A 17,477-nucleotide genomic window follows, 5' to 3' on the forward strand; every position below is an offset into this window, starting at 1 on the left:
CACATATTACCACAATAGCAAATAATCCTATTTAGGTAGAAAAATTGAACAAGCCATAAATGATCTCCCTAAGAAAAAATTCCAAGACCAGATGGATTTACAAATGAATTCTACCAAACACTTAAAAAAATTAATTCCAATATTACTATATAAACTGTTTGAAAAAATTGGTAAAAAGGAGTCTTACCAATTTCCTTGTATGACACAAATCTTATTGCTACCTAAATCAGAGAGAGCTTAAATACAGAAGAAAACTAAAGACTAATTTCCCTAATTTAATATAGATGCAAAAACTTTAAATAGGAGACTAGAGCAATATACCACAAAGAGCATAATTATGACCAGGCCAGATTTATGTCTGAAAGGCAGGGCTGGTTCAATTAACCACATGGTCAGCATCAGTGACCATACCAATAACAAAAACAAAAATCATTTAACTACTTCAATAGACACAGAAAAAACTTTTGACAAAATGCAACATTCATAAGTGTTAAAAAAAAAAAAGACTAGAAATCATAGGAATAAACTTAACTTTCCTTAAAATGTGAAGTGCTACCTATCTAAAACCAAGAACAATATCATTGAGGTGAAGTCCATTATCACCATTATTATTTAATATTGTAATAGAAATGCTAACTACGCCATAAGAGAAGAAAAAGAAATTGAAGGAATAAGCATAGGCAATGACAAAACAAAACTATTACTTTTTGCAAAATTATATGATTTAAAGAACCCTAGAGAGGAAACCAAAAACTTTTTTTTTGGATGGGGGAAGGCAGGGTAATTGGGGTTAAGTGACTTGCCCAAGGTCACACAGCTAGCAAGTGTGTCAAGTGTCTAAGGGTAGATTTGAACTCAGGTCCTCCTCAGGTCCTCGAACTCCAGGGCCAGTGCTCTACTCACTGCGCCACCTAGCTGCCACTGGAAACTAAAAACTTAATGGAAACAATAACTTCAGAAAATTTGCAAGATATAAAATAAATCCACAAAAAGCCTCATCATTTCTACGTATTATCAATAAAACCCAATGGAATGAAATAGAAAGAAAAAATGGATTGAAAATAACTACAGAATAAAATGCTCGAGAAGACTGTCTACCTCTCAAAACACACACACAGGAATTATATGAACATAATTATAAAACATTATTCACACAAATACAGATTTTAGATAACTGGAGAAATATTAATTGTTAATGGGTAGATAAAGTCAATATAATAAAAATGACAATGCTATCTAAATTTGGTACTGCATAAGAGAGGCTGATCAATGTAGCATATTAGATACAATACATATAGAAGTGCTTGATAAACCCAAAGATCCCAGCAATTGGGACAAGAACTCCCTATCTGAGGAAAAACTTGGGAAAGCTGTAAAGAATTCCAGCAGACTCACATCTCACACTATATACCAAGATAATCTCAAAATGGGTACATGATTTAGACATAAAGGGTGATAATCGTAAGCAAATTAATTGAGCAGAGAAGAAATTATCTGGCAGATCTTTGCATAGGGGAAGATTTCATCTCTCTATCAAGAGATAGAGAGGTTCAGAAAAAGTAAAAAGAGTAATTTTTGATAAAAAGCTTTTACACATAAAAAAAGCAATGCAGCTAAAAGAGGAAAAGCAGGAAACTGGGGGGGAAATCTTTGCAGCAAGTTTCTGTCATAAAGGTCTCATTTGTAAAATACACAGGAACTTAGTACCACTTTCCAATTGATAAATCATCAAAATCAAAGCTATCAAGTCATGTGAAAAAATGTTTTATATCACTAATAATTAGAGAAGTCCAAATTAATATAACTCTGAGGTACCACCTCACAACCATCAGCTTGGTTGAGATGGCAAAAAAGATAAATAAGAAATGCTAGAGGGGATGTAGGAAATCCAGCCAATGAGGAAAGCAATTTGGAACTATTTCCAAAAACTATTATATTGTGCACAACCTTTGAACACACAATATTGCTACTAGATCTATACCTCAAAGAGTTTAAGGAAAGAAGAAAAGGACCAATATGTACAAAAATATCATTAGCATTTCTTTTTGTGGTAGCAAAGAATTGGAAACTGAGGGCATGCTCATCTGTTGGGGAATGGCTAAACAAAATATACTAAGGTGGCCTAGTGGATAGTGTACCATGCCTGGAATCACAAAAGACTCATCTTCCTGAGTTAAAATCTGGCCTCTGACATTTACTAGCTGTGCCACCTTGGGCAAGTTACTTAAACCTGTTTGCCTCTGTTTTCTCATCTGTAAAATGAGCTGGAGATGGAAATGGCAAACCACTCCAGTATCTTTGCTAAAAAACAACAAACGAATCATGAAGCGTTAGACACTACTGAAATGACTGAACAAGAATAAAAACAAGATTTGGTAGATGAATTTGATGGAATGCCATTGTGCTATAAGAAATGAAGGGGAAGGTTTGAGAAAAACCTGGCAAGACTTATGTGAACTGATGAAAAATGAGTTAAGCAGACCTGGAGAACAATTTATGCATTAACAGAAATATCGTAAAAATAATCAACTGTGACTTAGTAACTGATCAACACAATGACCCACAATAATTCCAAAGGACACATAATGAAAAATACTATCCACTTCCAGATTGAGAACTGACAGACTCATAATGAAGACTGAAGCATATTTTTTCTTTTTTTTCCTTGCCTTTTTTGGGAGATTGGGGGTGGGGATGCAGAAATTGTTTTACATGACTTCCTACTTGTGATGGGTTTTGTAGTGTTTCTCTTCTCAGTGTGTTGGGGGCCAGAGAAATTTCAGAACTTAAAATAAAATTGAATTTTAAAAAAGCTTTACAATAATTTTTCAAATTTCAGTTTTCTCTTAGAGCTGGATATTGGGGGAAAAGATTCGTACTGGGAAGAAATATCTTTTGAATAGAGGAAGCTAGGTGATACAGGGGAAGGAGTGCTAACCCTGGAGTCAAGACGATGAGTTCATATTTGCCCTCAGACATCTTCTAGCTATGTGTCCCTGAGCAAGTTATTTAATATCTGTTTGCCTCAGTTTCTTCAACTATAAAATGAAAATCATAAAAGCACCTACCTCACACGGCTAATTGTGCTTACAGCACAATTGAGGAGTAAATGAGATAATATTTGTGAAGTAATTAGCAGAGTACCCAGCATATAGTAGGCATTATATAAATGCTTATTCCCTTCCCTAGTAAGATAACACAGGAATAAGAAAGTAGGCATGAGAAATTTAAAGCCAATATGAATAATAACTTGAAGCAACATAGATTGCTAACTAGCACTGTTATTTCCTCCCTATCTATCTATTTATCATCTATCTATCTAGATTAAAGACATGATGGCTGAGTGTAAGGGATGCTATCCTGTACCATGTGAGGTAAAGAAGCAGCATCAACACACCAGACACTTTATGTGTATGAAGAGAGGAGATAAGTCCCTTTCAGCCACATGAAAGCAACAGACCAAAAACTTTTAGCTTTTCAGTACCAAGCACTTCAAAATAAAAAAGGAAGAGATAATATGTTTAGTCCCTAGTTTCTGGGAACATGAGAAGTTTCTTTAAAAAAGATACACACACACACACGCACGCACGCACACACACATATGCATATATACACACACATATACATATACTTATATATATGTATGTATATATACACATACACATACTTTCAACTTTAACTGAAATTTCATTAAGTAAAAGTGATATCTTCCTTGGGATATCTCTGAAGAGCAGTTTTTAAACTAGCTGGGCCTAAATAAGTTTTTTTAAAATTTAAAATTGCAGAGAAACACTGAAAAAATTTTGACAAATTCTATGGCTATGAGGGACCTGATGCAGTTACTGAAAAAGAAAATTAAATCACCCAGGAAAATTTCTTGTTCATATTTATGCTGTGAGAAATATGCAACAAAAACATGGCAAAAGACTAAGTCTTCAATAGCAAAACTATACATCTGTAGAATATCCACTGAAGGCAATAAGAAACTAGGAGAATATTCCTACTTAATCTGTCCTTATGAAATTTTTTCCAAGTTGTTATATTATATGCCACAAAATAATTCATTTCTGTATACTTACAATCCTCTAGTGTGATTCTATTAATGAAAAGGGACTATAGAGCTCAAACTTTTATGGTTCATTAATTGTATTTTAAAACTATAGTATCCTAGAGAAATTATTCTCAAAATTTTTCAATCCACTGTCCACTTTGGCATATAAGAAGACCCAGGGTACTCATCAACTTCTGCTTTTCAGTTAAAAAAAATACAGTACTATGTTGCTAAAGTCATGGATGAAGCTATAGACAAATTCATTAATGAGTCATTATGTATATTCACATGATGAACAAAAGAAAAAACAGTGTCTTATTAGAAACAATAATGCTATAAAAGGTAAGCCCACAGGTCATCTGGAAAAATACCAGTGATCTCCCATTCATACTTTGACAATTACAGTGAACAACTCTCTACAAAAGGTTTACAATAAGGTAGACATCTCTTTAGTAGTTCATGGCAGATGTTGGGTAAACACCATAAATTAGAGTTTGATATAGAAGATTTAAATCTAAACTAATGTGATAATGGATTGGCTTATAATTTTTGTTAAAATTTTGCTAGGCAGCATGTGCTAACAACTTTGAAAGACTGAAGATCTCTCTGATGAATGCAATGACCAACCACAACTCTAGGGGACCAATGATGAAGAAGGCTCAAGTTGCAGAATGAGAAATACTTTTTGGTGTGACCAATGTGGGAACAGATGTTATTTGATTACTAATATTTACAAGGATTTTTTTTTTCTTTTTTATTTCTCAGTCAAGGTTGGGTAGTGGGGAGAATGGGTGGGTCTTGATAGGAAGGAAGGACTATAAATGCTTGGTAACTAAAAAAAAAGTATATGAGGAAAAACTTTTTTTTTTTAGAGTTTTTTTTATAAGCTTATGTTTCTGAAGAATGAGATGATATGAAGGTATCTCCTCAGGAATTAAGATGGCACTTTAATTCATCAATATCATTCTAAAATTTTCTGTCAAGCCCACTCTCCCTATGACAACTCAACAATATGTGGCTTCTAAGTTCTAGAAATGTTCAAAGGACTTCTAAAGTATTCAAACACTTATGATTATCATATACCAAGATGTTCTTTTATACACAAATACTATTTTAAATCACAACTTATCTATATCAGGAAGGAAGTTTTACCCCTAATTTAAAATATACTTGTTTACATTAGATTTATAGAGTGATCACTTCCAAAATAGAAACTCTTTTGCTAAAAAAGTTTCTCTTAAAAGAAAATGTTGAGTCATTAAAAAATTGAATTCACCTTTAAGCTCATTCAAAAATAGAACACTTCTAAAATGTACTTGTATATTAAATAAAACAGCCATTTACTTTTTACAAGACTGCCACAGACACATGAAGTTTTGTCCAGGTTTTTTCATTTGTTCTCCATGTTGACTGGATGTATTGAATGGAGATGGCTGAGAACTGTTATGCTGGCCCTGTACTTGAACAGTTGGTACTGGTGTCACAGGTGTGCTCTGTTGAAAAATTACAAATGCATGGGTTTTTAAATAACGAAGGAAAACACATTCACATTTTATAGTTCATTCTAACAACTCTATGTGAAAAACTGTAATTTATCTACTAATATAATGAGTGCAACTTTTCTTTAAATATTTTTAATTTAAGAAGTACATGTGATTATCTGAAAAATCTTAAAAATATTCAGATTCTTTTATTTCACATATTAGCAAAGTTTAGGTAAATAAATTACATTTAATCATCACAATAGCATTTAAATAATTCATTTTCAATAATTTTCTAACCAAATATCTTTAATTGGAAATTTCAACCCATAAGAAAAGTATTAGTTTCTAAGTTGAAACACTAAATGTTTTCTCACTCATGATTAATTTACTGATATGCTTCACATAGGCCAGCAAGAAACAGTATAAAACCCAAAATAATTATGTACCTATATATGTAGAAATCTGTTAATTCATTAAATTAACTTCTAAAATTAACTCCCTTAATGAGGTGAGTTTTTCTCAATTAAAGTTAAAAAATCTACAGTTGAGATAAACTCTCTTGTAATGGCAAACTAGGCAATTCTTTGTTTGTCCCTCTCCACCCCTCTTTTCCAAATTTACACCCCAACACTAAGAAATTACATATTGAGTTTTAGTATATGTACAAGAGGAAAAATACTTTTTGTATGACATAGTAATAATGTGGTATTTTTTTAGTTGGTGATTATATATCAAATTGTATTTAAAATGTTCAGCTCAATTGTATCATCTTTTTTATAAAGTAATTTTGCTAAGTAGATAGTAAATATTACAAATCACTCAAAATAGAAATTTTGAACCTTTGCAATCATGAAATTTGACAAAATGAAGTTATATTATTATACTCTAGTATAAAGGGAAAAAAAATACATAGCTGGATAAAGAAAGAACTAAGAGAAAAAGAGGTGTAATAACTGTTGCTCTTGATGGCCCGAAATCCTCCTTCCAGGGAAAAGACAAATAGCTTTTAGTAGTTTAAAAAAGACTTTCCTTCAGTCAAAAGATGTTTTCTGAGAAAGTACCATATGCAATTGCAATAGAAGACAACGTTAAGTACTGTGTCCTTGCCTCGTAAGAGTTCACAATCTAGTTTGTGAAATGACATACAATATCAAAAGTTAACAATAGGAAGGATGATAAACCCCAAACAAGTGGAGGGAGAGAAAGGAGAAAGTCATTCCTTTATTGTAAAGGAGAAAGAACAAGCTTTGTGGATATTTGAACTAGATCTTGAATGATAGGTACAATTTAGGCAGGCAGATAAAGGTAGGAAAAGGATTACAAGTAGTATACATATTATAATCAACGACACAAAAGCAATATGTATTCTGGAGATGATAAGCAAATCATCATTCCTGTGTAGAGTTTATGTTGAAAAACAGAGAAAAGTTTTGAATTGCAGGCTGGGATAATAAATGGCAGTTTTAACAAGTTTTAACAGTCTCCTGCACTCAACGAGGAGTCATTGAAGTTTAGTGAATAGAGGAATAAAATAATGAAAGTGCATACTTAAAGACAATTTATCTAGTGTCAGACTAGAATTGGAGAAAATGTAAGAAGGAAACTTCAGCCCAGTTACTGTAGAAGGACACTTTGGTGGTCCAGGCATGGCAGGACAAGGGCTAAAAAGATGAAGGGAGAAGTTGGTAATACAGATGTTACTTTGATGTTAATTTAAGAATGTTGTCTTTTTAATCCTCATTCTTCTTAACCTCTCTGCATGCAGCCTTTGACACTGTTTATTGTTTGGGACACCACTCTCTCCTGGTTCTCCTCCCTTTGTCTGTCTCCTTTGAAGGGGATCCTCATCCAAGTTAGGTCTACTAACGATGGGTAACAGAGCTTTCTCTTGGTTCTTCTCTTCTTCCTCTATACTATACTTGATCTCATCAGCTCCCATGGATTTAACTGCCATCTCTATGCTAATGATTCTTAAATCTACCTAAATTTAGCCCTAACAACTCTGCTGACCTTCAGTCTTGCATCTCCAACTGCCTTTCAGACATGTCCAGTAGACATCTTAATCACAATATGCCCAAAATTGAACTCCCAAAACCCACTTCCCTTCCAAACTGCCCTATTATTGTTGACTACTCTCCCAGTCAGCCTGGCTTGCAACTTACGTATCATGTCCTCAGTATCTCTCACTGCCCCTATCCAATGTTGCCAATGACTATTGATTTCACATTTACAACATCTCTCAAATACTCTCCCTTCTCTCCTCTGATACTGGCACCACCCAGCTGCAGGTACTGGACCATTAGAATAGCCTGCTGGCTATAATTCTCTCCTCACTTCAGTCCATCTTCCATTAAACTGCCAAAGTGATATTCCTGAAGTATAGGTCTTATCATGTCACTTCTCTATTCAAAAACTCAAGCAGCTCCTTATCACCTCCAGGATCAAATACAAAATCCTTTGATCAGTGTTCAAAACCCTTCATAACCTACCTCAACTCTTCCTCCCCTGCCAACTATCCATTCTCATACCTTACACCCTTCTCCTTTTTCTCCTCCCAGCCCACATACTCTTTGAAACAGTGACACTGGCCTCCTTGATATTTCATAAACAGGACACTCCCTATCTCTTAGCTCCAGACATATTTGTTGGCCATGCCAGGAATGCTCTCCCCTATCATCTCTACCTCTTGGCTCCCCAGCTTGCTTCAAGTCCCAACAAAAATACCACCTTCTACAGGGTTGTTTTTTCAACCCCAATTAATTCTAGTGCTTTCTTCTATTTATTATTTCCTATTTATCCTACATACAACTTGTTTGTACCCATGTGTTTGCTTCTTGTTTTCCCTACTGGATTGTGACTGTCTTCTGTCTTTCTCCAGCTCTTAGTACGGAGCCCGGCACATAATAGGTGCTTATTAAATGCTTATTAACTTGACTGACAGAAACTCAACATTGGCACAGTTAGGGAGTTATGTTCTTCCATGATTGGTGTAATGTAAACTAGTGGAATATTTCTGAAGAGCAATGTGACAATTAAAAAAAAATTATATCTTTTAATTTAATCTCTTTTGACCTCACTGTTAATAACATACCCAAAAAGCTTTAAATAAAAACTAAAAGTGAGCTACCTGTGCAAGGATTTTTATGGCAATATCATAAGTAATTGCAAAAACACCTGGAAACATTGTAAATGTACAATGAGAGAGGAATGTGTTGAGTATGAAATGTGAATGTAATAAGTATCATAATACAATTTAGATCAATGGGTATGAGGTGTATAAAGAAATCTGGAAAAATTTATATGAAATAATGCAAAAAAGAAAAAAAAAAGCAGAACCAGAAGAATGAATATACTAACTGCAAAGAAAAATGATGGAAAATAAAGAATCCTGTATAAGTTGTAGTGGGAACAACTGAAAAACTGCTATTTCATTTTGTGTACTGAAATTAACTTACATGCAATATATAATATATAATAATGCTTAGTATCTATGTTCAATGTTAATCTTTTCATAAAAGTTTTTAAAAGAATGAAGTAACTAATTAGAAAAATTCAATTAAAAATGCATATGCTATAGAAAACAAAACTTTTTGAAGCTCATAATTTTACTATCACAATGTCTATAATGTCTGAGAGTCCCCAAAAACGTGTAATAATTATGGATCCCAAGCAGTGGAAACAGTATAAATACCTTGCATTTATGTAATAATTTATCTTTCCAAAGTACTTTTTATAATTTAGTCACCTTTCAAGAATCAAATATTTTAAATGAAACTGTAGGAAAAGATGATAAAAATGAATTATATGTATACTCAGTTTTCTCCGGCATAAAATAAATTTTCCCTCTTGAACTAAAGTATGGAACTACGCACACACAGAGAGATTATTTTTAAATGATATGGAAATACAGGTTGAAGTTATTATCAGTGCTTAGTAATTAAAGTAAGGCACTAGCCTAAATAACAGTGCAACAGTGCTTTTGGGGGGAAAGAACCAAATTTTTGTAGCTCTAGTTGAATTGATCCAATCTTGGCTGTGTGTGAAACTGTATCCTCAGGCTATGTACTTGGTTTCCTAATACTTGATAACTGCCGGCCTCTTGATGAAAAAAAAAAGGGGGTCATGTAAATATCAATGTCAATGCCATTACACACAGCCATAATCTATATAACTTCCTAAAGGAAGGTGTTTTGAATAGGGACTATAAAAACAGAAAACAGAAATGCATAAATTAGACAAAGGGTGAAGCAAAGCAAAAAGGGGAAAAAGATAAAAATAGTCAAAATAATATTTTATGAATAATTATCTCACATATGGGCATCAGCCATGCTGTAAAGGAATACAATAAAGCTTATACCAAAGAGAACAAACTGATATGTTTATCTTCAATAGATTAATGATGAGGTGACAGGTGATACCCTTACTCTTGGAAAACATTTATTTTTATATCTTCAGGTACTTGTCTTTATTTTTTCCTTCCAATTAGCTAAAGTTCCTTGCCTTATCTGAATAGTCCTTATTACTTAAGACCTTTCTCAACATAAGCATCCTATATAGCAATTAAAGTCTCCACATAATCCAAAGCAAACCCTTAAACCCTTAAAAGCTGAACCTTGCTCGGAAAACCTTGAAATAAAACCACTACAGGAAAGAAAACATATTAATGCTCTCAACATGATGGTCTATATCCAGCATTTAATTCCAAACCTGAGAAGGATGTGAAATAGAAATATACTCAACTTATGTTTTCAACGATAAAATAATTTAGTTTTCAAAATAATTTAATGTTCACTTTTGAAGATACTAAGATGGTATGGTAAGCAAATTATTACAATGGTTTTCAGAATGTTCAGGTGTAACTATACAGGTTACTTGTTTAGGAAACATCTCTTCACAATGAAAAATATAAGCTGAAGCGAGTTTAAATATCTTTTATCTTTACTTTCCGTGTTGTTCTATTTGGTGTTTTCTGTTTTCTAAGTTTGAATCAAGGTATGATTTCTCCACGAGTGATAACTGACATATTTATTTTAATTTTAACCATTTAAAAAATTGCGACAAGCAAACTACAGTTTAAGAATACATTTTCAAATGATAACAGTGAATAAAACTTGCATATAATGTATATGTGCTAAGTATAACAGGTGAAAGTTTAAAAGGCACCAATGCCTTAAATACCTATTGTTTTAAATGAACTTTAATTCTTCGAACTGCACTTTGGCAAGGACATGGATAAGTTTAAAAGTGCCTAGAAGAGGGCAATTAAGATAGCAAATGGCCTCTAGATCATATCATATGTGTATTAGTTGAAAGAACAGGGAATATTTAGGCTAGAGAAGAGAAAATTTACAAAGGGATACAATAGCTATTTTCAGATATGGTAAAGAAGTTAGATTTGGTTGGTTTGACTCCAGAGGGTGGAATTGTGAACAATGAGTGAAGTTTTAAATGCAAAATTGGCTTGATGTAATAAGGAAAAACCAGATGGCAATTAGTTTTTTCAAATGACAAACAGTACTAGTTTAGGTGGTTGCAGGTTACCTTTCAATGGATGTATTTAGGCAAAGCCTGAATGATAACTTCATGGAGACATCTGCTGACTATATCTAGATATATCAGAACTGGATAGCTGCTGAGGTCCTTTCCAACTCTGACAATGTGTGATTCTCATTCTGAGATTTCATACTAGAGAAAAACTTTATGGAGGTAAAGCCTTAAGAACATAATGAATGTAACTTTTCAAACTGCACTATTCAAACTGTTCTCTAACAAGATCCTACAAGTTTACTATTCTACCATTAATGAGTACCTGTTTCTTTGCCTCCCTCTCTCTCTCTTATACATACACTCTCTCGCTCACACAAACACACACACACACACACACACACACACACACACACACAATGCATGGACACAGTAAAGTTGTTTTGGAAGTTCTAAAACTTTATAATAAGAAAATTATAAACCCAAATTTCCTAAAGGTAATTTTTCATAATTACTTATAGCTAATTTAGGAATGTATCAATAATCCTTATGATGTTGAGTTATTAAAACTGAATATATTCAGAGAGAGATAAAGACATGAAAATTAAGGTTCAATAAATTATCTTATATGGGGGTCTTCTTAAAATTGGTTATGTTTGTTAATTATCACAAATTTTTAGATCCCTACTATCCTCTTGGGATCATTAACAATTCTGTGAGACTAGAACAGAGAGAGTACCATGCAAATAAACTGGAAAATGGGTAAATACAGAATGATAAATATAGTGACTAAAGCTTTATCAATTTTTTTATAAGCTGAAAAGACTCAACTTGAAAGAAAATCTAGTTTGAGGAGAAAAGTTAGTATTCACCAATTATTAACTAATTTGTAGCACCTGTTAAAAAATAACTAGACTATTTTAGTGCTTTAAAAAATTTAGAAAAATATATATGCATATAAAAACATATCTGTATATGTAATCTGTATCTGCACATCTGTATGCACTGCACAAAACATTAGTTAGAATCATGTCATGATTACAAGTAATGTTATCCAACATGCTACAGGAAAGGAGCTTCTTAAATATGGCATTGTGATGTTACTTTATCTCCTACTGTTCTTTCTATACCTACAAGGTCCAACTTTGGCCCATTGTTGAGAGTGATTATTAACATTTTTGAAATTACTAATGGCAATCAGAAAGCCAAACTAGAATAGGTCAGTCAGGTTTGGCACTAGCAGGAAGGGAGTAAAATCATGAGGTAATGATAAGATGGGGTTAAACCTGAGCATTTAAGAACCAGGGCCTAAGCAAGACCCACATTGCAACAGATAAAATATTTCAACTATCTTAACTTTCATAACCTGAATGTGATCCCAGAATTTCTGGATAGATATAATTTAATCAGAGAATGTTTTCTTACACTAAGTTCTTCACAACTTCGATGGAAAACATTATGGCAGACATAGCAGAAACTTGAGAATCAGAGAAGAGCAATAAAATAACAAAAATTACTATGATGATACTGCTTAGAGGACAGTGATGTCTAAGTTCAAGATAGTAAGTATAGCTATTTATAATGTATTTAATATATGAGGATATCAAGAAGGAATTTGGGAGCATTTTTTAAAAAATACAAAATAATGTGACCTCTATGGGATTCATTATACAAAGAGGTTGGCAAACAAGTTACTTACATAAATATACTTCAAAATGAAGAAATTAAACACAAGAAAAAAAGTTTTGGTGCTATTTGCAAAATAAGAAAAAAAAAAACCTTGTGAGAAAATAAAGATTTTAAAGCACCTGTACCTGGACAATCACTTTTCCAAAAGCTAAGATACATGAGTTTGTTTCATCAGCATTAGGAGAAAAAAATTAAAGAAGTTCTTTAAATTATGTGCAATTAACTTTAAAACCATCTGACTTTAAAACCACGTATGACAGCAATGAGAACTGGAAGAAAAAAAAAAGCACAGCAGTTTTGACATATATTTGCACTAAAACATTATAACTGTACAAGTTTTCAAGGCTAGATAGGAGAAAACGACAGATTAACTAATGACTATACTGCCAAACAATTTTTAGAAAATTAATAAAAAGCCATCACAATTTTAATGATAAAAGAAACAGGAGAGTGAACATACCTGCGTGGCTATATTCTGTACATATGTTGGTGGATGCTGCTGCTTTTGGTGAACAGCACTTTCTATTGCTACTTTAGCTACAGTGCTTGGATCCGCTCCTGCTGGTACTGCAACCATTGTTGCACTACAGCCAGCATTATTGGGGTCACTGATTGTAACAATTCTAACTCCTACTTTATTTGGAATTCCTGGAACTGTTTCCCTATCAATATCCTCTGCTGGTCTCTTTACAGTTTTGCATTCTGCTGTGCCATTAGTAGACCGAACTTCAGATGATAAGGGAGATTGGGACGCTCTAGATCCTGAGTGGGGTACTGCTATGATTGGATGTCCCTGTATAACAGAGGCTGCAGTGTGTGGTGAGACAACCACACTTGGGCGTTGCTGAGGCACGTCTGAACTCAAATTTGAAGCTAAAGGTCCATTAGGTAAATCAGTGTTGGTACCACTAAGTTGCTGTGTTATCACATTTGTGGCCTCCTGTATACTGCTTACAGATGGTGTCCCACCCAAAGTTAATACAGGTCCATTAGAAATTCTTTCTATTTGATCACCTTTGGCAGTATCTTGCTGAGTGGCATCTAGATTCCCTTGTTCCACTGGAGATATCTCACCATTTCCCACATGATTGGAAGTTTTGTGATTTGGAATGTTTTTGCTTAAATGAGAACCATCTCCTTTATCAAAATCACAGATTCCATTAACTAGGGGTTTCTTCAAATCACTTTTGAATTCCTGTGTATCCATTTGTTCCAAGTTCTGCTTTCCAGGAGCTCCATTCTCACCCAAATCTAATGATGGCCCATTACTGATCTGTGAGCACTGGGCGGTCTCATTTTGACTTTTCCCTGAGTTTGAAGGAGGTAGACTTGAGTCACTATACTTTCTCCCATTTAAAAGACTTCCCACCTCTATTTCATTTTCTTTTGTATCCCCATTGCTGGTGTTTGCAACTCCTTTTCGGCAGGATGGGTTTTCCATGACTTCTATTTTACGTTCATGAACATGTAAACCTGTTGCTTCCTTTGCTTCCTCCTCCTTTTGGCAAATTATTTTATCACCTTTAAATGGGGGAGCAGCAGCAGTAGCACATGATGATTGTCCAGCTGGAGGTGCTTGAGTAGCTGGAAGTGTTTGCACCTGAAGTCCAACTCCTGTTTGTGTTCCACTCATGGTAATCCCTGCTGGAGCAATGATCTGAGTTGCATTTCCCTGACTCACAGTTGCAGTAGCAAAACTAGTATTTGGCACAACTGTTATGGTAACCTGGTTGCCAGAAGTCCCTTGGAAAATAGTTGCTGGACTATTTGAGATCAGTGGGCCTGGTAATATTTGTAAGTTAGAGATAGGAACTGTCTGTACTCCCGCTGGTGGTGGGATTGCACTTTGTACCAGCTGAACATTTTGCTGCCCAACCAACAGCTGCTGACCTTGAGACTGTCCTTGTACTCCAAAACCTGGTGTTTGGTTATTGGTCACCTGATAAACCACCTGAGGGCTAGGAGCTCTTGCATTATTAGGAGGAGGAATCTGTGGAGCTGGGAGTATAAGTTTACCACCTGGAGTGGAAGGACCTCTCTTTGGAAGCAGTAACTGTTTTATCAGACTAGATTCACCAGAGGCAGGCTGACCAACTCCTGTGTTAGTCTGCTGTGGCTGAACTTGCATTTGTACCTGTTGTGGCTGCTGAACTTGTACTTGTACCTGCTGTGGTTGAGATGCCGGTGAATGTTGCTGTTGCTGCTGCCTTTTCACAGATAGCATCTGACTGACAGTTGGAGGAGGTCCCTGGGACTGAGGAGTAGAAGGCGGAGATGACATAGCAGTCGGGACTTGGCTATTTGTAACTGGTCCAGGTGATGGTGAAGAAGATGGAGTTAAGTTTGGCTGTCCAGGTAACTGGACTGTTTGACTAGCTGGGATCGTAGTTGGATTAGCAAGAACAATTTGGTGAATGGCTGGTGCGTATGTTTGACCTTGCTGAGCTGTCTGGCTCACAATCACTACACTCTGTTGAGTTTGCTGTTGTGGCTGCTGGATGGGTTGCTGTACCACCGTTGATGTAACTTGCTGAGAAGGGAGGGGTTTTGGTGCAATGTTCTGAAATCCTACCCTGGAGGTTTGTGGACTTGGTACTCCAGCTATCGTAACCATTTGGCCAGCTGCTACTTGGAAACTTTGTACTGAAGTAGCAGAGACGATATTGGATGCCGAAGTTGTTACATATTGCTGGGGTGTAATGATGACAGTGTCTTGCTGCTGGTTGTTAGAAGATGACTGTTGAGATGAAGTTTGCACAGGTTGGGATGATGTGGTGATTAACTGTTGACCTTGTGAAACAGTTGAAGGGCATGCTGGTATGTTCTGTACTCTGCCAAATATATGGCTCTGTGGTACAGCTTGTTGAATTACTGTAACAGGAGTGCCCGAGGATATTTGTCCTGGTACTACTGCATGTAGTGGAGATTGCTGCTGAATCACAGGAGGATGATGAAGCAATGTTTGAGAACTGACAACAGTCACTGGTTGTGGTCCTGTATTATGATTCTGAACAATAGAGGCCTGTGCTGCTCCACCACCAACAGCAATACTACCAGAAACTGTTTGGGGAATAGTATTCTGAATTACTGCAGCCTTAACTACTTCACAAGAAATTGGAGCTTTATTTTGTATGACAGTCACTGTAGCATTTTGTTGCTGCTGGGTATGAACTGAAGGATTTGGTGGAATTCTAGAAACAGTCTGTGCCACAGTATGCACACCTTGGATTGGAAAAGACATTTGTGTTGCAGTCAAATTTGAAGACTGGTTGTTAACAGGAGTCCGCTGAAAATGGTTTCCTATAGTTTGTGGTCCATGTGGAATTCCTAAAAATAGAGGAAAAGCAAATCAAACTAAGGAATCAAATGACTCAAACATTAAGCAAGAATTCATCCTTCCATGCAACTGAAAAAAAGATGTAGCTATTAGGTTTTAATATGGTAAACGATTTGTGACAAGTTTCAAGTGAAACCATCTTGATACGTGTAATTAATCTCACAAAACTATAAGCTAAAGAAGCATTCTATAACTTTGCAAAAGTCATAACAAAACTTATTTTATAATCAGTTTGCTGGTTTTTGCTTTAGATTTATAATTTAGTTAACTTCAATTCAAAATATAATAATAAGTTAAAACCTGCTGGTGAAGGAGTCGGAGACACATCTGGAACAGACTCAACACGGACCACAGGTGTAGAAGTTGGTTGTTGCTGATAGTACATCTGAATGGGAAGTGGTATTGCCCTCCGTTTTACTCCTACTACATGTATATGTGCCTGCCCATTGTTATTTGGATCCTCCACTCTCTTCACTGTATGATTTGGAAAGACCGTTCTGTCAAACACAAGTATGTTTATTACCTTTAAGAAACACCACTAATTTTCCACAAGATTTTTTAACAAAGCTCAAAGTAGAACAATATGCTGTTGTATTAGAAATACTGGACATTCATTATATCTGCCATAACTACAGTCATTTTTGTAAAAAATAAAACAAAACAAAAACAAATAAACAAGAAAAGGAAAGTACTGGAAAATGGTCTCTAATTTTTGACTTAGGAAAACTTATTAAGAAAATTTGATTGGATTTTGTAAAATTCTTGCTATGATGCAATTTTAAAAGTATTACATTTCTAGAAGAATAAAGTTTTTAAAAGATTACTATTATAATGGAAACAAACTAAATTAGACTGAATTCCTTACTTTTAAAAGTCTTGTAATATTCAATCAAATACTATAATTAAAACCTTATCCATAAAGTTTCAATTCTACCTATCTTCTATATAGCAATATAAGATTCCAGATACTGATGAGCTTTAAACTGAACAAAAATTTGGGATTTTCCCCTCCAGGGAACCGTAACAGTAATCCAAAAATATGATAAATCTTGACAATTTTATTTAAGTATAGACCATAGATCCTACCGAAGGCATTTATAAAATCCAGTTGACGTCAGGATTCCACCACGGGCTAATTTACTACAGGTTGAAAGGTATTCAGAGTACATTTCTGCTCGAGAGACTGAACAATCTGAATTCACTTCAAAATGTGCATTCAACCTAAAAGCGGACAGGAACAATTAACACTAAGTTCAGGATCCTATTTTAAAAGACTGAAATAATTCAATAATAATGTCAAAACTTAGTACCAAATTTCAAATAAGTAAACAATTTTGCTTCTCAAAGTACTGAGTGGCTTTGAACCGCACTAATATACAGAAATAGACTAACCATTTATTTTCCTAGGATTTAGAGTTCTAAAAGATCTTTG

At 34.6% G+C, this 17,477-nt stretch overlaps 1 protein-coding gene across 1 annotated transcript in view; it reads right to left on the minus strand.

Moving 5' to 3' along the window:
* Positions 1-17,477, minus strand: part of ARID2 (AT-rich interaction domain 2) — a 236,290-nt gene that overhangs the window by 20,566 nt on the left and 198,247 nt on the right. The window contains exons 13-16 of the mRNA XM_036759335.1: positions 17,132-17,266; positions 16,346-16,542; positions 13,169-16,035; positions 5,396-5,544 (exon numbers count right to left, since the gene is read on the minus strand). Of these exons, the coding sequence (XP_036615230.1) occupies positions 5,396-5,544; positions 13,169-16,035; positions 16,346-16,542; positions 17,132-17,266 (3,348 nt within the window). The remainder of the gene's footprint in view (positions 1-5,395; positions 5,545-13,168; positions 16,036-16,345; positions 16,543-17,131; positions 17,267-17,477) is intronic.

Source organism: Trichosurus vulpecula, chromosome 5 (genome assembly GCF_011100635.1).
Source record: "Trichosurus vulpecula isolate mTriVul1 chromosome 5, mTriVul1.pri, whole genome shotgun sequence".
Taxonomy (NCBI): domain Eukaryota; kingdom Metazoa; phylum Chordata; class Mammalia; order Diprotodontia; family Phalangeridae; genus Trichosurus; species Trichosurus vulpecula.